This window comes from Betta splendens, chromosome 14 (genome assembly GCF_900634795.4).
Source record: "Betta splendens chromosome 14, fBetSpl5.4, whole genome shotgun sequence".
NCBI classification, from domain to species: Eukaryota; Metazoa; Chordata; class Actinopteri; order Anabantiformes; family Osphronemidae; genus Betta; species Betta splendens.
In genome coordinates, this window is record NC_040894.2 from 1,264,363 (window position 1) to 1,284,783 (window position 20,421).

General features: G+C 48.9%; 1 protein-coding gene and 1 long non-coding RNA gene across 6 annotated transcripts in view; both read right to left on the bottom strand.

Moving 5' to 3' along the window:
• LOC114869487 (uncharacterized) overlaps positions 1 to 13,233 on the bottom strand; it is a 39,837-nt gene extending 26,604 nt beyond the window's left edge. For 4 of the 5 annotated variants that reach the window (XR_008692481.1, XR_008692479.1, XR_008692480.1 and 1 more), the window contains exons 1-2: positions 12,981 to 13,233; positions 44 to 98 (exon numbers count right to left, since the gene is read on the bottom strand). This is a non-coding gene — a long non-coding RNA (uncharacterized LOC114869487). The remainder of the gene's footprint in view (positions 1 to 43; positions 99 to 12,980) is intronic. The other variant, XR_008692478.1, reaches the window with a different exon arrangement.
• Positions 13,234 to 18,140: 4,907 nt separating this feature from the next.
• Positions 18,141 to 20,373, bottom strand: mrpl22 (mitochondrial ribosomal protein L22). The gene is made up of 7 exons (XM_029173744.3): positions 20,207 to 20,373; positions 20,069 to 20,102; positions 19,506 to 19,641; positions 19,311 to 19,376; positions 18,942 to 19,019; positions 18,575 to 18,644; positions 18,141 to 18,433 (listed from the first exon to the last, which is right to left on the bottom strand). Exons 1-7 carry the CDS (start codon positions 20,229 to 20,231, stop codon positions 18,225 to 18,227), a joined length of 618 nt encoding a protein of 205 aa, XP_029029577.1. The 5' UTR covers positions 20,232 to 20,373; the 3' UTR covers positions 18,141 to 18,224.
• Positions 20,374 to 20,421: the final 48 nt, after the last annotated feature.

Genomic DNA, 20,421 nt, shown 5'->3' on the forward strand with positions numbered 1-20,421 from the left:
TGGTTCAGGTTATGAACCATTGGACGCTTACGCTCACACTGACCTGACGAAGGCGATGCGCGCCACTCGACTCCGCTGGTTTGTGTTACGTTCATCATCTAAAGAGAAGAAATGAGACACTGCTGTGACAAAATGAAGGTTTAACTGCAACTTCAAGTCGAGTTCAGGATGTTGACGACCTGCATGCGAGTAAATGACTGACATTAATAAAGGTTATTTCTGCTGAGTGTCAACACACTCAAGGCTGGTTCCAGGCATAGATCCATTTCCTGTGGATGTGATTTTGCGTATTCGTAAAGCACATAAAGCCCAGAACAGAAGGAGAGCGAGGCCTCAGACAGAAGCAGCTGAAGGAGATCAGACACGTTTCTGTTTACGTCCACAGATCATGAGGAATAATTGATCAGCTGCTTGTTTACAGTGACTGAAACTGGTTCTAACTGGGTTCTGTGATGTGAAACTGTCTGTCCTCAAACAGGGAGTTTGATGGTGCCAGTGTTCGTCTGTGATGCTCTCCTCTGATGAAGAGGATGAAGCTGTGATGGAGCAGAACGTTGCTGGAGCCGCTCGCTCAGACGTTTTGAAGCCTGACGTGGTTCCTGCAGATAAACAGCGCGTTACAGGAGAAGCTCTTCGTTCCACTCATCATCAGGAACGCAGGTCTCAGCACGTGGACAGAACGCTGAACTATGCATACACTAATGACGTGGTCTCTCAGCACAATTTACCTGCAGGAACTTACAGTCTCATCTAATTTTACCTCTGCATGAACAGTCTTCAGCGTCAACATAAACTCTTACACATCGTGATTCATGAGCCGGCGTGCGTCACCGCTGGCTCCGCGTCTGATGACTCCACCAGCCTCTGGCTTTAAACAGGCGGCTGCTGGAGCACAGGATCAAGGCCGGACCGGAGCGTAGACTCTGCTCAAAGATTAATGGGCAAAGGCTGACATCTACATCATGTAAACACTACAAATAAGAGGTGGGCCTCAGCGAGACCTGAGACGTAGCCGGTTAACGAGCTTGTTTTTAGGGCTGAACAAAGGCAACGAGCCAGAATTATGCAGCAGCAGCAGCAGCAGCAGCAGCAGCAGAATGCATGAGCTGGTTACGAGCAGCGCTGCTCCTAATGTCAGACCCGGTGTTCACGTGGGCTCAGCCTCACGCAGCTCCCTCACTCTCACGGCAGCGCCGCACAGACGTGCCTTTTAGACTGAGCCTAAAACCATCACATCTGCAATCGCACGTCATGTAAAGAGCAGGCGGGTTCATCAGGACGTGAATGGGTTCTAGGAAGGATGAAAACGGGCTTTTCCTCCAGCAAACAATCGCCTTTGAGTCTTCTCTCCAACTCAGATTCATCTTGCAAAACAAGGACTGCCACTTTTCCCTTCAACGCCTCTAAATGCAATGAAGAGCTTTTATGTGTGACTGCTGCGTGAAGATGTTTGACTGAAAAAGTCAAATCCTCTCACTTTTCTCTGCACGTGCTGTGTCCATGTTTTATTTGTGCCACTGTGATGCTCAGAGCACCTGTGGAAATCTACCAGGCCTCTGAACGCATCATGTGAGGCCAGGAGGGTTCCCGAGGAGCCAGTGGAGCCTCCTCGCTCACACATACTGTACCTGCTGCACCGAGTGGTCGTCTCTGAGCAGCTCACACTGATTCATACATAATCTAATTACTCTGTGATGGAGAGCAGTCAATTTCACAGTCAGTCAGACACTTCTGCTGTCTCAAAATTGGGACCACACAAGTTTGATATATGAGGCAATAACCTGTAATGTAATGAAGTCACCTTCAAAGCAGGACCCCTGTCATTGAAATAATAATGAATTATAACAAGTAGAATTTGGGTTTAACACAGTGAAGCTCTCTCTCTCTCTCTGCCGCTGCTTTGAGGTCAAAGCTCACGTCGAGTCAGCTGATCATAAGTGAGAAACATACGCAGAGAGTAACTGTCGCACCCGTGACTCGCGGTTCAAACCATCTACAGGTCTGAGCTGGAGAACAGGCGCTGGTTTCCAATCGTTCCGTCAGAGTTAAAGTGAGTCAAGGGTTTCATTGTAGAACTGATCACACTGTGAGAACATGTTTCACTTTAAAAGGCATTTCATGGGTTCCTGTTTGAGCTTTGAGTCAAGCTTGGACCCAAAGAAGTTTCAAAAGGTTGTGTTTAAAAGGTTAAAGGGTGTGTTGGATTGTGTGCAAATAAGTAATAAATAAATAATAACGATCCAGAGGTTATTACTGGCTCAGGCACAGAAAGGAGGTTAAACCGCTGGGGAGCGGGAGCGAGCAGCAGCAACAGCCTGAAATCAGGCAGGTTAAGTGGGGCAGGACAGGTGAAAGCCACGAGTGGGTGATTACTGGCAGGAGCCTCTGCAGCGAGGTGATCAGAGACGAGAGCAAAGTCAGCAGAAGAAGACGCTCAGAAACAGGAAGTGGCGGCGGCGGCTGATTATCCTGCATGTGGAGCTGCTGTCACAGAGGATCCAAGATGCTCGGCCTGAACGCAGCCCACGCCTGCGCGGCCTGAGCCGCTGCTGGCGGAGGCAACCAGCAGGGGGCAGCACTTCACCTGGAAGAAGTCTGTCATCGGTCCATAAAAGGGGAAGAACAGAGAAGCGTCACAACGAAATGTATGAAAAGAGACTGTTTCGCTTCAGCTCAGACGTTCGTCTGTCTGGACCCTTACGATGAAAAGGTTCCTCTTCTGATGGGTTTGTTCCAGTGCTGATCCAGATGACGACAGATGATGCTTCTCCACCAGGAGCCACCGTTCTGGCAGCGTTCTGATGGTTCCTCTGGTTCTTCTGGTCCGTTGGCATCGGTGCTGGAGCCGAGATCTGGACGACCTGTGCTGAACCCTCATTCAGAGCATAGTCACATGAGCACGTTTATTTTTAGCTGGGTGCTGATGACAGCTGGGCTCACTCACATTCCTCACATTAGACAGCTGACCTCAATTCAAGTGCTTTTATGCAAGTGAGACGAAACGATGATGCACAACATCAGGGTTAAAGTACGGCATCGTCGTGGCAACGCGTGTGTGCGTGCGTGACCGGTGAACAGGCTGTGGCTCCCGCGTCGGACTCTGCTCCGCTCTGATCCACCTTCATCCTCTCAGAGAGGAGGAGGAGGAAACTCAGTCCTTCGGCAGATGCAGTGACTACGCAGCAGAACCAGAGGGCTTCAACCTCTAACTCTGGTCAGCGTCACCGTGAAGCTGCATCACGTCAGGCAGGACAACACTCTGTTGTGGCTTCACTGATGCGACTGCAAACCCACGTTTCCCACTAAAACATCTGTGCAGCTGTTGTGTGGCTGCATTGAGCGAGTTCGTGTGCAGATCCGTGCTTCGCTGCTGCGCGTCCTTCATTCCTGTCCAAGGCCTTTGAAGCATGGAAAGCGCTGGAGTGGGAGAAGGGAGCAGCAGGAGGCCGTCAGTGCCGACCGGTCCTGCACTTTGTCTGGAGTTAAGCTGCAGCTCTCAGGGACTCGTCGCTTACTCTGCACTCCAACAATCACTGCATTGGAGGAATGTGAACACGGTCCTCAGCAGAAAAACTGCTGAAGGCAAAGTAATGGTTCTGGCAAAGTGAAGCTTCAGAGGCCGGAGGAACAGAACGTCAGAGCTCGTCCTCGGATCAATGCGCTCACAAATACTGGACGACATCATTAACCTCCCATTAGGATTCAGCACATCCGTGCGTTTAATGGGCGATTAGTCGACACATTCAGCAGCACACGGACGCGGCGCAGACTGATCCAGCTGTGATCAACAACACATCAGTCGAAGCCTCGCTTCCTCTGCAACTTTAGGCCCCAAATATTCAGCACATGTGAGTTTAGCTTAAGTTAAAGCATCTACTTAATAGCAGTCAAGTTTCTATAAATAGAGTTTGATGCAGATAGAAGGAAATGCAACTTCACTGTGGCGTAAACTAGTTTCTATATTTCCTCCCTTCTTCATTGCTTTTAAGGATCTTTGTACAACAACCAGCTAAAAGCTCCAATTCGCTTCATGTCTATTTCTTCTGGTCTCTTTCTCTTTGTAGGTTGATAAGTTTCTCAGTCAAGGTTGTCATGTTCACCTCATCAGCTCAGTCTTAAATTGCATTACAGGTTTTATTCTTTGCTCCCTCGCCTCCACAAACCGTAAAGACTTGAGTTATTCTGTAAATTAGAGCAGGAACATGAAATCGGGCAGATATGCGCTTTTCCTGGCAGCAGAAGGCGCGTTCCTCTTTAGCTCTGTCTGATTAACAGATGGCTTTGAAATGAAGACGTATTCGAAGCGGACGAGTGGTCCAGCGAGGATCGAAGGAGAACAAAGGAGGTGAGAGAGGGAGCGACGCAAAGAGGCTGAAGGCAGGAAAGAGCCGTTGGAACAGATGTGAGACGATAGCGAAACGTGTGACGGTCGCGTTCGAGGTTTGGTCGAACCTCAATGTGCCTCTGTGTCTGAAACAAACAACAGAGGAAGGATGTGATGTGAACGTTAATTATAGTCTGTGACACAACATCGAGGTCGCGATCACTCTGCAAAACTATGGGATCTGCTTCCAGGAGGCAACACGCTGGTCTGAGTCTGGGGAACGGAACAAATGGGGTTCAGACGCACGGAGTCGCATTTCAAGGTGGTTTAGGCCACTGCTCTGTGGCCGTGTGTCCGCCTTTGGTTTCAAGCATTAACTGAGGGACGTCAGAGAGATGAGATTGGGTCTTACATGTATTTAATGACCTTAAAGCTGAAAGCACCCGGTACAGGTGGGGTCACCTCACAGCGGGGGGTCCAGGTGTGAGCCTGCGGGGTGATGGAGCGGCCGCCTGTCCAGGGTGCAGCCCAGTGGCAGCTGGGATTGGCTCCACCGCACAGGTCAGATGATGGATGGTTCACTGTCATCAGCAGAATGAGACACGCTGCTGCAGGATGCGTGAGACGCACCTGATGGCAAAGTGATGGGATCCCAAACCAACGCACATCCTGCAACGCGCCAGCGACGACGGACCACAGCTCTCCACTAGAGGGAAGCAGCAGCAGCAGAGCAGGAACGGAAGAACTGGAGTTCTGGCTGCAATAAAGTCACAGCGAGTCAAAGCGCAGAGGGTTTATTAACGCAGCTGTGACACGACTTCCATGCAGCTCCTGCTCCTCGTCGACAAACACAATTAGCAGCGACCTACTTCATTTGTGGGAGAAACGCTGTTCTTTAATCGTCAGGAGCCTGCAGAGCGGCGCGTGGGGCACGTTTAGCATGACACTGCCAGTCAAGCTGCAGGGAAAGTGGTAATGATGAAGTCTAGGTTAACGGTAATTAGCAACAATCCTCAGAAAAGACAAAAATCAGACTGGAGCATTTAATCAGCAGGAGGGAGATTCAAGCAAACAGCTTCGTCTTCAACGACCTGCAAACGTCAGCAGGGACGGAACCAAACCCGACTGGCTTTGTTTAGGACCGGTTTCAGGGTGAAGGAGGCGAACGTGCTGCTGCTCTCGCGACTCGTGGCTCCTTGTTCCACGTCAGCGTCTGTTACGTCGCTCGACGGCTGCTGGACATGAAAATGACACATTCACGCTGTACAAAGCAGCAGCCGTGTCACCAGACACGAAGAAGGAAAATGGCTGCAGGCAAAAAGGTCGCATCATCTGTGGCATGCGTAGAAACAGAGCACGTGTGTCAGGTTCAGCTGCTGCTCCGCTGGGAGGTGGATTAAAGGCGGATGAATCAATGGCAGGTTAATACCTGCCCGGCTGGTCTTAACCCACCTCTTCACACACAAGCGTCTCCAGCGCTGCCCTGGAGTGCAGATTGATTCATGAGGCGAGTGTCAAGTTCGACCCAAGGACACCTGACGCCTGCTCAGAGCCAGATGCAGCCACAGGCAAACACACACCCAGCTCTTAATTATGGGCTGAAGAAGGAACGAAGGGGACAAAGCCACAACGCTCAGCCAGATGTGAGCAGCTGGAACAGCAGCTATTTCTGTTTGACTTAAGGCACTCCACATCATTAACGGCCCACTGGAACCAACCTAAACACCCGTCGCTTTCCCTCAGCTCAACTGTACACAGTGAAACCATGACGGCGACGCTGTGACCTTCAGTTTAACAAACAGACATCAGGCTCCTAACGAGGTCCCGGCCAATAACAGCACATACACATTATTCAGTCCATCCCACACCGCGGTCCTACAGCATGTGGGATAATGAACAGCGCCGTCTGTCAGGACGGCTGAGGCTTGTTATCAGTGGCCGACCTGGTGCTGCAGGTCTGTGATTAGTGCGAGCAGCGCTGGACGAGGAAGAGCTCTCCTGAGCTTCAGCTGAATATATATGAGCGCATGTGAAATTCAGCTTTGAGACGGAGGGATGTCCGGGAGAAGGTCAGTCTGGACTGGACTGGACTGGTGTTACTGGCCTGTCGCAGGTCCAGCTGCAGACCAGTACAGTGGGTCAGGCTGCTTTTACCTGATCACTGGACAGAATGTGCAGGTCCAAACACAAGACAACAAGCACCTACACGAGGAGAGAAGGTAAAGAAGCCAGAACCACCAGCACTCGGACCCGGTCCAGCCCCGAGAGACCTACAACATGAGGGATAATGACGGATTCAGGCGAAGCGCTTCTGTCCGGGCAGCAGCTGAGTGGGTCTGGCTGAACTAGTGTCGGACAGGCAGAGGAGGGTCTGTCATCTGAAAATCCAGCACAATCACATTATTCTAAAAATGGAGACTTTAAGCTGCTGATTCCTTCAATTTTCTCTTGTTTACATGCTGGAAATGAGGAATTTTGCTGAAACGGTTTTAATTAAAGTTAAATATTTACAGCAGGTTTTTCCGTCGATGCTTCACGCTGCAGAGGGAAAAATTACCACTTTAATAAATTAATCTCACACAACAAGAATTTAGTGAACAGCGTTTGTGGTTTGAGCTGGTGTCAGTGTTTCCGGATGAGTCCAGCTCATTCCAAAGTGCGGCCGGAGCAGCGTCCTGGGCTTTTGTCTGTCAACACGTGTTGGTCCTTCTTTAAGCAGCACAAATCTCACAGCAGGGGCTTAAATTCAATTTCCTGCCCTCAGAGATTCTGTCGAAACAAATGAAAACAAGGCAGATAATTGTGTATTAGATGTGGGAGCCGGACACAAAGCGCTGCTCAGATAAAACCCGCAGGGTCGCGCTGCCCTTTCATGATCACGCTCAGCTGTTGTGATGAGCCGTGTCCAAACTGCCTCCATTCTTCCTGCCGGAGGAAAATGGAACCTTTGAACGAGGAAACACAAACACGCTAAATTAGAGCCAACTCCTGTCGCCCTGCGTGAAACCGAGAGGGACTGAATTCAAATTGCTATTCAATCAACGTGGGTTAAAAACTCTCGACTGGGTGTAATTGCAATCAGTTAAGTTGCTTAATTCAAAGGGGGAAACCGTGGGGAGCGAAGCTATGCAGAGACGGAGACGCTGACCCTCATCACCTGTCGCCTGTTTACGTCAGCAATTAATTGCATGTAGCTGCTACATCAGGTTCACTGTGCAGATGGATGTCAGAGACTGGACCTGCTGCATCAGGCTCATCTTAAAAGCAGAGCATCTAATCGAGTCTTTGACGTCTACACAGAAACCTCTGCTAACGATGGACCAAACACGCTTCTGCACTGACGCAGCCTCTGTTCAGTCACACGACTGTCGTCCAGCGATGGAGCGGTCAGAACACGGATCAGCTTCATCTGACGCCAGCGGAGCCGCTCAAGCATCAGCGTGGAGAGTTTGTTCTGAATGGGGCGGAGGAGGAAGAGAGGAGGAAGAGGAGCAGAAAGGAGCACGCAGCTCGTCCCATCCTGCACTTATTTCATCTGGAGCTCAGTGAGTGGAATAATCCATTTGGAGTGTTGCTAATGCCGCCGTCAGTGCTGCTGGAGGAGTCCAATGAATTAATGGCCTCCCTGACTCGATCTCAGCCAATTACATTAGCACCTGATTTATGGAACAACAGGCCCGGGCGGCAGCGTGACCTTGAGCTCAGGACACGAGCGTCAAAGGAACGTCTTCAAGTGTCGCGTCAGACCTTGGAGGCGGTGGATGAAGCGGCGCCGTCCGGCTTCTTCTCCGCTGAAGGATAAATAGATGCTGTAGCAACCAATCAGTGGGCCTTGGCTTTTAATGCCGTGTGACTGTGTGATCAGTGCCAGGCTTCGGTTCCAGGAGCAGCGACAGGCGCTTTGTCTGTTGACAGGCGCTGCTGGCCGTTGCTTTGTCTGCATCAGCGCCACCGAGGCCTGAAGCTCATTACAGCCTGTGACAGACCAGAGTGGCTCCGGCCCCGGCTCCTCAGACGAGACCGGGCTCAGCAGCAGCACCGTCAGACGGGATCTGAGGCCTGAACGCCCTCGGCTCCACTCAGACGAAGGACAACCGGGCTGAAACTGAATCCACGGGCGAAAAGCATTATTTGGAGGCGTTAAGGAGGACGAGGACTCGTTTGTTCCTCTTTGACCTTGCAAGAAAATTACCTGAATATCAGTGGGTGCAATTAATTAATTAATCAATTCAAAAATGTGTGATGCACAACAGCATCTTCAGACACATCAAATAAAGATAAACAAGGACTGTAGCATCACCAGCTCATTGGACCACGAGTGGCTCCAGAGTCCGCAATGACACCGATCACGGTTCAGCATCGATCCATAACGTCATGGTGCCGCTCAATGCTCATGCACAGAGAGAGAGACGGACGACGGACGGACGGACGGACGGAGGAGCATTTCCACACAAACGAACGTAAACCCAGGGTCAGGGCTCAGTCTGTGGGGAATCCAGGACCTGGACTCAGGGTGCTTTACATCATTAGGGTGAGTAAAGACCATACGAGTCGAGTGTGGAGTCTGGGCTTCAGCGGCCACAGATGAATCACTCCCCAGTCGTCCAATTTGCACTGTGAAGAGGTGAATCGATCGGTGCTGGAGGTTTTCCTCACATGGCGCCGGTTTTAGGTAGAAACAAGGAGTTTGATGATACACAGGAGCCACGTCTGCCTTTCACATCATGTGTGCACAGACAGAGTGATGACATCATCACCTCCCTGCGTAAACACAATCACACGCAGTGGCAGCGACGTCCATGTGAAGCCCCAGCTGCCGGCGTGCCCATAAGCACGGACGCTCTGCTGGTCAGCCACATTCAAACAATCAGAATGAAGGCGTGCTGCAGCTGAAGCTAAAGCTGCAGCTGAAGCTGCTCCTGAAGCTGCAGCTGAAGCTGCTCCTGAAGCTAAAGCTGAAGCTGAAGCTGAAGCTGCTCCTGAAGCTGCAGCTGAAGCTGAAGCTGCTCCTGAAGCTAAAGCTGAAGCTGAAGCTGAAGCTGCTCCTGAAGCTAAAGCTAAAGCTGAAGCTGCTCCTGAAGCTGAAGCTGAAGCTGCTCCTGAAGCTAAAGCTGAAGCTGAAGCTGCTCCTGAAGCTAAAGCTGAAGCTGAAGCTGCTCCTGAAGCTGAAGCTGAAGCTGCTCCTGAAGCTAAAGCTGAAGCTGAAGCTGCTCCTGAAGCTAAAGCTGAAGCTGCTCCTGAAGCTAAAGCTGCTCCTGAAGCTGAAGCTGCTCCTGAAGCTAAAGCTGAAGCTGAAGCTGCTCCTGAAGCTAAAGCTAAAGCTGCAGCTGAAGCTGCTCCTGAAGCTGCAGCTGAAGCTAAAGCTGCAGCTGAAGCTGCTCCTGAAGCTGCAGCTGAAGCTGAAGCTGCTCCTGAAGCTGCAGCTGAAGCTGCTCCTGAAGCTAAAGCTGAAGCTGAAGCTGCTCCTGAAGCTAAAGCTGAAGCTGAAGCTGAAGCTGCTCCTGAAGCTGAAGCTGCTCCTGAAGCTAAAGCTGAAGCTGCTCCTGAAGCTAAAGCTGAAGCTGCTCCTGAAGCTGAAGCTGCTCCTGAAGCTGAAGCTGCTCCTGAAGCTAAAGCTGAAGCTGAAGCTGCTCCTGAAGCTAAAGCTAAAGCTGAAGCTGCTCCTGAAGCTAAAGCTAAAGCTGAAGCTGCTCCTGAAGCTGAAGCTGCTCCTGAAGCTGAAGCTGAAGCTGCTCCTGAAGCTAAAGCTGAAGCTGCTCCTGAAGCTAAAGCTGAAGCTGCTCCTGAAGCTAAAGCTGCAGCTGAAGCTGAAGCTAAAGCTGCAGCTGAAGCTGAAGCTGCTCCTGAAGCTGAAGCTGCTCCTGAAGCTAAAGCTGCAGCTGAAGCTGAAGCTGCTCCTGAAGCTGAAGCTGCTCCTGAAGCTGAAGCTGCTCCTGAAGCTGAAGCTAAAGCTGCTCCTGAAGCTAAAGCTGAAGCTGCTCCTGAAGCTAAAGCTGAAGCTGAAGCTGAAGCCTGTGAACGGATCAACCTGAGCTGGTAGAGATGCTCCTCATGCTCGCTTCAGTAATGACTGGGCCAAAGCGCATATAAACCTTTATCACCCTCTGGTTTCTGAGGCCCCACAGTAAACAGTGGCCTGTATAAGCGGAGCCTCGTGTTTACGTCCCACCTGTTGATCACCGTCAGCTAGAAAAATCAATCTCAATCTGAGCCTCCCGTCGCCTGAATTTACACACGACCGCTGGTGCGTTTTATCGGAACGTGGATCAGGCTCATCGCTGCCTCCTCCTCCTCCTCCTCCTCCTCCTCCTCCTCCTCAGCCGCTCTGTGGGCCACTGATCATCGTCTGTCTGTCGAGTTCTGCTTCATTAGGTCAAACACACGGCGTCCGTTCACCAGGTGCTGTGGAGGTCGAATCCGTCAAAACTAGAGGAGGATTAAAGGGTCAGTGCATCCAAAAGCCTGGAGCCTCGAAGGGACCTGCTCCTTCTCCAACATGTTTGGAGCACATGGATCAAGATGCAGTGACGACGTTGTCACACTTCATGTTAGGACATTTGAAACCTCGCCTCCAGTTTCATAGAGAACCTGAAACTCTGAGTGCTGCCCAGTGTTAAAACCAAGAGCCAGGGTGACGTCGGACCTGATGATTCATTCCTGACAGCTAATCTATGACAGGGACCAGTTAGTCGACTCTGAGGTTTAGGAACCGACTGACACTGAAGCTGATTATTGTACAGAAAATGCTCTGATTTCAAAGGAGTGGACTTTCCCTCTGGTCTGAGGACAAACTCCTGACAGTGAATCCAGCTGAGCTTCAATCAGGGCTCAGAGGAGCTGACATCTCGTAACACGTTTCCTTGTTTCCTCTGGCCTCAAAAGAAAAGGGTGAAACAGGCCTTTAAGGATTCTGTACAACAAACGGAACCAAGCAGCTGATACGAGCTGTCATTGTAGCTTAAGTCAGTCACAGTGTGGCCTTTACACGTCGGCCTCCTTTTTGTTGGAACCAGTCTTTGCTTTAGGCTTCAGGCTCCTCATCCCGACTTCTCCGTCGTACCTTCCCGTCCCGGCAGCTTGACTGAATCCTCCACAATCTGCTGCGAAGACGAGGCTCATTTGTCTTTTTAATGGGACAAACACGCTGAGGTGTCGCAACAAACCTTCCCCCAAAACAAACGTGCACACGACACTTGCAATCCAATTAGGGAGGTAATTAATGGAAGTCGCCAGAGAGGGACAGTGGACGATGGAGCGATCACGTTCATCTGTTACGTCCCACCGCGTCGTGTTCCTGACAAAATCAGGCAAAAGCCTCAAAACAATGACTCCCCCAGCATCTGCGAGCAGCTGATCGTGATCATTAAATGAGGGAGACGTCCGACGAACTGAGGACCGGCCCTGAGGACCGGCCCTGAGGACGCAGCCAGAACCACCAGCATCTGTCCACACTGGGCCGGACCCGTCCAGGACTGGAGCTGCTCAACGAGTGCGGGCGCCGTTTTCACTCCCTCTGACCTTGTTTCAGTCACAACTTGACTCGTATCCATGTGATGCGGAGCAGATATGAGGAATCTGCGTCTGCTCCGTGCAGTGAAAACCTGTTTCACGTTCATGTTCAGTGTTTGTGTTTTACTTCACCAAAGGCTCTGCTCAACACAGATAGCACAATAACCAAATGGAGGCACCAAGTGGTTTGTGTCTGCTTGGGATTAGTTCCTTATCTGTACTGTACAGATGGAGTCCACAGCGCAGACACATTCACATGTTTGTCACTCTGGAGTCGTGTGTTTTCAGCTCTGGTGCACTTCGGACTTCAGAGACGCACAATCCCATTATGAGGAGAATTACATTTGGTTTTCAAATAATTCTATTAAAATAATAAGTGATGAAGTTGGCTCAGAGCAACGAGCTTTAAAAGCTCTTCCGTTGTCTAACAATACGATTTTTAAATCAATATTTCATTAACTGGATCGAGGTGCAATGTTCCTTGTTAATGAAGTTTGGCTCTTAACAGACTTAATGTTTAACTTTAGTGAATTTGGTGCAGCTCGTGGGGTTTATGTTGCACATGCAGCTCTGCCTTGATTGTTTCTGTGTTTATGGGCTGTTTTATGACCACAGAGCATCTGATCCTCAGCATCTCTGGGCATCAGGTGACAAACAAACACAGCTCATGGGGTTCGTGCATCGGACCCATAGCGATGTGAAGCTCAGGTAGCATTAAATCAGTTCATGAGCTGCAGACAGCGCCATCGCTTTCTATTCGTCAGCTCTGGGATCCCTTCACTTCTACACAATCAGCTGGATGTAGAACTGTTCTGTTAGAGGCGGCTCCCTGTCTTTCGCTCGTCTTAAATGAGAAGCGCTGTGCAGCGTGTCCGCTGCTGTTGAGCCGCACGCGCATCGAACCCAAGCGGCAGATCTGGCGTCATGCGTGGACAGAAACATGAGGCGTCATCTCAGACACAGCCCCATCCACGCGCACCCCCTCCTGCATTAGGAGTCATCATGTCGGATTTTCTCCACCTAGACACGTCTTACGCTGTTTGAAAGCGTTATCAATATAAACCATTTCCACCAACAACAATCACAGTGCAGTCACCAAACGCTCACAAAACAATAACCATAAATGCATACATTTTCCTTCACTTACTTTTGACGACTGCTGAGCCCCAAACGTCGCTCAGTCACGTCGAGTGCGGTCTCATTCTGTTTGTTATAATCCAGCGAATGTAATCCAAAAAAACGTTTCGGTCCAAAGCACGCGGTACGTCCACAATGGTCCGAAAAGGGTTCTGCTCCAACTTCTGAGCGAAGAATATTTTTCTCCTCTTCTATGAGGCACAACTCGCTACACGCAAAACCGAAAGTAAAGTGGAGGTTCTAAGATGGAGGCCATAAGCCTTAGCGCCGTTTCTGCCCCAGCAAGGCGGAAAAGGCCCAAGTATGGCGTTACCAGGGTTACCCGTAGCCAATGATGTCCAAGTTCCGGAGAACCACCCCTCCCCCGCGCTTCGGCTTCAAGGTTAACCCAGTAAATGCTGGATGAAACCAAACGCTGGAGGGGCGCTCACAGCGCAACTTTGTCTAAGTGAAGCCTGCTCTTTCCCACCTATTAATGATTGTCCCAGATTGTTACATAGAAGCCTTTAGGTTAGAATGAACGCTAATTTATTATAGGGTCGTTCTACAGCCTGTAAGCTTTCATTTGAGACCTCAATGCAGTCTGTAGGTTGAGAGGGGGGACTGAGTGAAATATCATAAATTTATAAGAAATAGGTCTCATATATTGGTTTAAATGGTACTTTATATATAAATGCATTTGGCTTCATTATTGGATCCCATTTGTCTTTTAGCTCATCCCACCATTCACTAGGGTGATACTTAATTGTATTTATAACGGAAAATCCAGACGAGGAGGGAGATTATTTCTTTCTCTGTGTTCTACAGTGTATAACTATTTACCATTTAGATCTACAGCAAATCAGCTGAGGTGAAAACTACAGAGTGTTACATTTACAAAGAGCCCAAGCCTTTAGATTTACTCCAAAGGGTTGAAGAACAGCTTTCATTTGAATTTAGGTGTGTTTCCCAGTCAACTGAGCTGAAAATGTCCAGAAAGTGCCCCACATCATAAGAGGATACTGAGTAATAAAGAGCAAATGATTCTGGATGAAATGTGGTGTTGATGCCAAAATCCTGAACGAACTCAAGAGGTTTCCATAGTGGGAAACATTTCCAAAAATACAGTGTAAACATGAGCAATAGAAACTTAAGCGTCTGTCAGTGTTAAACAAGCACAGTTGATATTCTCGGTACCAAGCGCTTATTAAATACAGCAGCTGCTGTTTTTGACGGACGGCGAGGCTGAAGGACCGACATCGCTGGGTTCAGATTCATGCTTCCTTCTTCACACGCTTTGCTTGACTTTGATTTCAGGTGAACGTGAGCAACTCGTCGCTGCTTCTCACTGACATTTGAATAATTACGGCATAGTTGTAATGTAACACTGGCCCGATGCTCGTACTGCATCCCAGTGAGTGGATTTTACTGTTACAGCGTTTTCTCAGCCGGCTGCACACGTCCCAGCGCAGCAACGGCTGCAGCACGCGTGGCAAATTAAAACGCTGGAACTCCTGGTGATGAATGGAAAGACTCGCAGCGGGGCCGCGTCAGAGCTGCTCTCCAGCGTCTGGTGTGATGTGGGCTGTGATCCATGTCAAAGTGACATCTCTGCTGCTGCTGCAACACTGACACCCAGCGCCGCTGAAAGGCAGCAGCTCCGTCTCCAGAGCAGCTTCCACCTCAGAGAGAGCTGACTTCTCCAGTATTAGGCTTCAACCTGCTCTGGGCGCCTTTAGCTGGAGTCGGAGCCAACGGTGGCGTTCTGCTGGAACAGAACATTCTGCTGCGGTGATGAAAGCCTGGCTGGAGCCCAGGGGAGCTTCATGGACAGAAGAAATGAGTGGAGTCATAGAGATGAGCAGCTGAAAGGTTCCTGTTTAAGCTCAACTTAAAGCAGAGCAACGGACATCGACCTCATCAATAGGTTCAGGACTGAAACAGCTGTGATGTGAAGCAGCTGAACGAGGCCTGGCTCCACTCAGACAAAGCAGTGACTGGAGCTGAACATCTGCATCTGCATCTGGAGGCTCCAGCTTCATTCGAGTCAAACAAATGAAATGAGGATGATCTCAACAGCCTCGTCATTTACGTTACTGATCATCACGTCTGTTTGACTGTTGCTGAGTCACACACACCCGTCAGCAGCCGATTACGACCAGACGGGGTGTTTCTGGGGATGAAGACACTCAAAGCCCTGATCTCCACTGACCAAATCATTTCTTCCTCCTTTCGCTGGATCAGACGCATCTGGGAGCGCGTTCTGGAGGTGGAAGCAGCTTCGTCGGAGGCCGTCCAGCCTCTAACAGAGTGTTTGCTGTGTGGATTTGTTTCTCAAGGGCAAACACCCAGCGGCAGCTCTGAGGCGGCCGCCCCTGCGTCGCTTGAGCTGAAGATTTAATTTGGGAGCTAACAGCATTTTTCGTCTGTCGCCTCCGTCCGCCGCCACCACAGAGACACAGAGACGGAAAAACACAAACACACACAGCAGAAAAGTTAAAAGGAAATAAATAACACCCTGAGGCCTCCCCACACGAGTGGCTTCTGATTTCTATTTGTTTCTCAATCTGAGCTCCGCTGGGCCGCAGCACGCCGAGCGACCACTGGCATTAAAAGCAAATGAAGGGAATAATGATGGCATCCGTTCCTTCATCCAGCTGTGCAGCACATGTGCCTGTGAACACCTGTCATGAATAATAAAGGCCAGAGTCTGAACCTTTCCCCAGTTTATTCCCTGCGCTCGTAGCACATTCTCTTGCTGGGAGAGAGAAGCAATACATAATTCAGTGAGTGTAAGCACTGAACTCCGCCGTGCGTCCCCGCGGAGGGATAGTGGGTGGCAACAGAGCCAGACGCAAGTGTAGTTTCTTGTTTTTGATCACTTATTCATGTGAACTCTCATGAAAATCGCAAAGGAAGGAAATGAATGTTTAAGCGGCGAGTCGTGACGAAGCACGTTTGGAGCGTTGGCTTCCTCGTACGACCAGCGGAGCCGCGGTGCGTTTGAAGCACGTCCCGGCGGAGCGAGGACACAACGCTGGTTCTGAACCCTCTGTTCAAGCCTGGAGCTTTAGATGAACACATGAAGCTTCTCTCCAAGCGTTACCTCCAACCCATCAACACAAATCTCCTCGGGGACAAAACAAACTGTTAAACTTCCTGCACTTTGATTTTCAGGTGTTGCATAGATTTCTATTCAAACAGCAGCAGACAAAGTTATGTTTATCACCACAGTCAACTAAGATTCACCAGTTTTATCTTCCAGTCGAAGCTTTCAGCAGGTACAGACACACTTCCAGGTCTCTGTCTGTTCGTTGCTAATCTTCTTTCTTCTCGTCATCTGATTTTGATCAACACACATGATGAGATATAAAAGCTCCAACATGACCTACAGGTTGGAACACCAGCTTTACTGTTGCCACGGTAACCATATAAGGGATGTGTAGAGTTGCACACATTGTGTTATTTAAGCGTTTCATGATCTCTACAGATCCATTAATCAGCAGATTGGCTGATTCAAGAACATGACTCACAGAAGCATGCTTTCATCCTAAATAAAGCCCAGATGAACTCTGACCTCAACCTCAGTGTGTGTCCACATGTCTGTGTCATCTGCACCATGACACCTAATTGGCAAAAGACAAATAAGATAAACCAATGCTTCATTGTTCTCTGTGGTAAGGGCTCTTCTCTCTCTGCTCCTGAACGCATCATTGCTCAGTTCAATGACTACATGGATCCGTGCAATTCACCAATTAGTCTCGGTATATTTAAGGAAACTAACCAATAGCTGCATAGATTTTCACTGCAGGTTTTTATTTGACCTCAAAATCAATCAAAATCAACCAAAGCCTCCGTGACGTGATTCAAGGGAAATGCTTTGGTTTCACAGTGCAGCAGAAGACGAGCGGCTTGATGCGTCACTCAACCGCCTCTTCCAGTTACTGCTCACAGAGACAACAGAGTGTGACCACTGGGTTCAGACTAAAGAAAAAGGAAAACTAATTCCACTGTCACTACACTAACCTGGGGCTGTGCAGCCTTTGCTTGTAGTTTTAAAAACCCATCGTCTGATGCTGGAGCTGCTCTGCTCTCTGGGACTGGGCCAGTCTCCGGCAGTGATTGGGGGCACTTGTCTGTTGAAATTGAGGCCAGTAGGTGGCACCGTATTTGAAATCCCACTCAGCTGCTCAGAGATGACAAGGAAGGCATGTGGCGATAAGAAGGATGAGCTGGATCAGTCCCATCCGGAACAGGACACCAGAAACCTGTCAGGAACAAAGAAAGCAATAAGTCGTCCTCCATTCATTTTCCCCCAAATTCATTTTTTTAGCACAAAAATAGGTTATATGAAGAAGAAACCCATTAAAGGTGCAGCAATAAACAGAATTACAGGAAGAAACAAACACATCAAACAAATAATCAAGGCTAGACATTCATATTGGGCATCCTGTTTGCCTCCTTCCATCTGGGTTCAGTGGGAGGCGGATGCTGGTTCCTCCTGCAGGAAATGAAGCTGTTCCAGTTCTGGGCAGACTGAAGCCAGTCGTCGCAGCTCATTGTTTCCTGTGCTTTATGACGGCAGCTGTCTGCAGAGCTGTGGTCCAAGTGAAGGGATGAAGAACAGTGAAGCTGACAGGTTTGTTCCCAGGGGAGACGTTGTGGCAACTGCTGTCGTGCGAACGCAACTGCCAAACTCATCACCGTGGAGCGGTGACAGTGTGACACACAGGGCTTCTATTTTCGAGCAGGTCTGTGTCACAACATTGTTGTTCTGAGGTGCAATGGGAGGTTTGGTGACTCCCTGTGAAGAGACGCTCAATGGGGCAAATGTCACTGCAGAGTGCAACTAGTTTTCACCCGAAAAGTTTGACGTGAGTGAATGAAAAAAAACGTGTTTCCACCTGCTCAGACTTTAAGGTTAGTGTGGTTAGTGTGTTCTCATGGCTGCAGTATGGAGGCCACACCGTCTGGTATGAGGATGACTGCACATTATCCCACATTAATATAAATACATACCCAGTATGTCAAAGAATTTGATTGTCTCCTGATACAGCTGACCAGCAGAATGCTGTGGAACCCCAACCTTTGAGCACAAGCAATTCTGATAATGGACAGATAGCACTAGAGCGTCAGGCATAAATCATAGGCACTCAAAATGTAAAAACTCAAACACAGCAACAGCAGAAGGTGACATTCATTCTCCTTTATTTACAAATATCAAAAGATTCACACTGAAATACAGCAACAACTTAAATAGTGTCTAAGATCTGATCTACAGGCTGTGGATGATGGTCCGGTTCTTGAGGCCCTGCACGTACTCTTTGGCCTGGTCAAAGCTCGTCTTCTCCTCCTTTTTGGGTGGTGAGCCTTCCACCAGTTTGACAAAATAGTGGCAGTAAACTTTGTCCATGATGCCGAACATCCCGCGGCCGTGGTAACGGATGCGCTTCAGGTACATCCCTTTGCTAGAAAATGACTCAGCTGCAGGTGGAAACCAAACAGATATAAAGGGGCTCATTGCGGTGAAACAGGTGAAACAAGATGAACAAAGAAATAATCCAGCTTCAAACCTTAGAGCATCAAAGCTGCACCAGCTGCAGCTTATTCTTTGCTGTCACTCACCTACATACAGGTTTGATTTAAACTCTACGTTGTGATTTTTAACTGCCATCTCCTGAGCTTCCAGAAGGACCTGAAAGCAAGACAGAGCTGTGATTGTTGTACATAGATGAGATTTTTAGTGGGAATATTGAGTTTCCTTTTCCAACTGGAAAGACAAAAACATCTGACACGCAATTCTCCAGTGTTATAATGATTGGATTCAAGTTGTTTTACTAGAACAAATGATTTCACCTCACAGCAGTCAGTGCCAGTGTCTGAGATTATAACAAACCATCGATATCAATCTCTGCAGTGGTGCTTCTGTTTTACCACTACTGAAGTTTCTCTGTTTGAAGTTCGGTGCTTCTGCGTCTTTGGAGCCACAAACCTCTTTCATGATCTTTGCTCCCTTTTTGTCATTAAACTCCAGCTGTGCAACTGCCTCATCGATGCTCATTCCTCTGATCTGTGAAGTAGAACAAACAGTGCTATGAACCAACTAAATGAATCCCCAGACCACTAATCACAGTGAGACCATGAACCGAACCACAGGGTACAAAACGTTGAGTCTAATTAACGTTGTCTGTCTCTGAGCTGTGCAGTTCTTATCTAATTAACAGATTTCACACCAGACAAACATCACACTGATGTCTGTTTTAAACAGCAGCTCCAAAAACTAGTCAACTGGCTGAATCATGGCCATAGAATCACATTTCTATGGCCATGATTCAGCCACTGTAAGACGTGCTGGTCCTACCATCTTTGCCAGGTACCACATCTTGTCTTTGCTGTACTTGATCTGCCTCCGACTGTGGTGGATCTCCTAGAGTTTAGACATTTGCAGAGACAAAACGGCTTCACAACTCTACACAACTACAACGTCCCCAGTCCAAGTATCGAGAGCGACATCGGGACATTCTGTCAAATGTTAGAACCCAGCAGAAAGACTCACTGCTGGTCTGCGAGGCTCATCTGGCAGCTGAGGTGGATACACCTTCAGGTTCCTCCTCTCCCAGTGTTTGGACTCCAGTGACGTGGTGGTGTGGACACATGACAGCTGCTGAGGGCCAACACCCGGAACCTGCAGCCTGAAGAGGTGCGAAGGAAAACAGGACCGTTGCCAGAAAACATAGTGAGACGTTTAGGCTGGTGCTGGTGTCAGCCTCGCTAGAAACACACACAGTGGAACAGTGGAACCACTCTACACTAACGCTGAAAAAAGCTGAAGTTCTTAAGCTGCTCTGAGTAAACTATTTAAAAAGGCTGGTCAAATAATCGATTTCAAATGACCTAAAGACCAGTATTTTAGGTCAACTGACTATTCGCTACATTTCCTCGGGTTTGTGAATAATTCTAGTACAATAACCGGCGAAAAAGTACATTAGTGGAACCAAACTATGTGTTTGAAGACACATGATCCTACGTGGAAAACCGCTCGCACCTTGTCCTCTACTGCGCTAACGTAACGTTAGCTAGCCAGCTAGCCATGATGCGTTCTGATGAAGAGGCACTAACCTGGAGTGAAATATGTTCCTAATGAAGGAGAGACCTGGAAACAAGTAAGGAGCCGTTAGCGTCGTGAAACAGCTCAGTGACATATAGATATTTCACATATTACTAAATTTTGAGATTCTTGTGGTCATTTTCTCTTACCACGTCCTGCCATCGCAGTCGCCATGTTGCATTTTTACGACTCTACCTTTGTTTACGGTAAAAGCGTTTCCAATTTAAAGCGAAAGGTTTATGTTGGTATTCAAGGGAGTTTTAACATAGTCTCCAAACGTCTATAGCGTCGTATGCTTTTACATTTGCAATTAATAGATATAGTTTCCGCTGTTAGTGAATAAAGATAGGCAAACTCTGCACGG

Bases quoted from the DNA above. Each gene is read 5' to 3' on its own strand.
- mrpl22 (XM_029173744.3), bottom strand. From the start codon at position 20,231: ATGGCGACTGCGATGGCAGGACGTG. The intron at 19,020-19,310 runs GTAGGACCAGCA...TCTACTTCACAG, and splicing joins TGTGGTACCTGGCAAAGATG to ATCAGAGGAATGAGCATCGA. The intron at 18,645-18,941 runs GTTTGTGGCTCC...TCTTGCTTTCAG, and splicing joins GAGCAAAGATCATGAAAGAG to GTCCTTCTGGAAGCTCAGGA.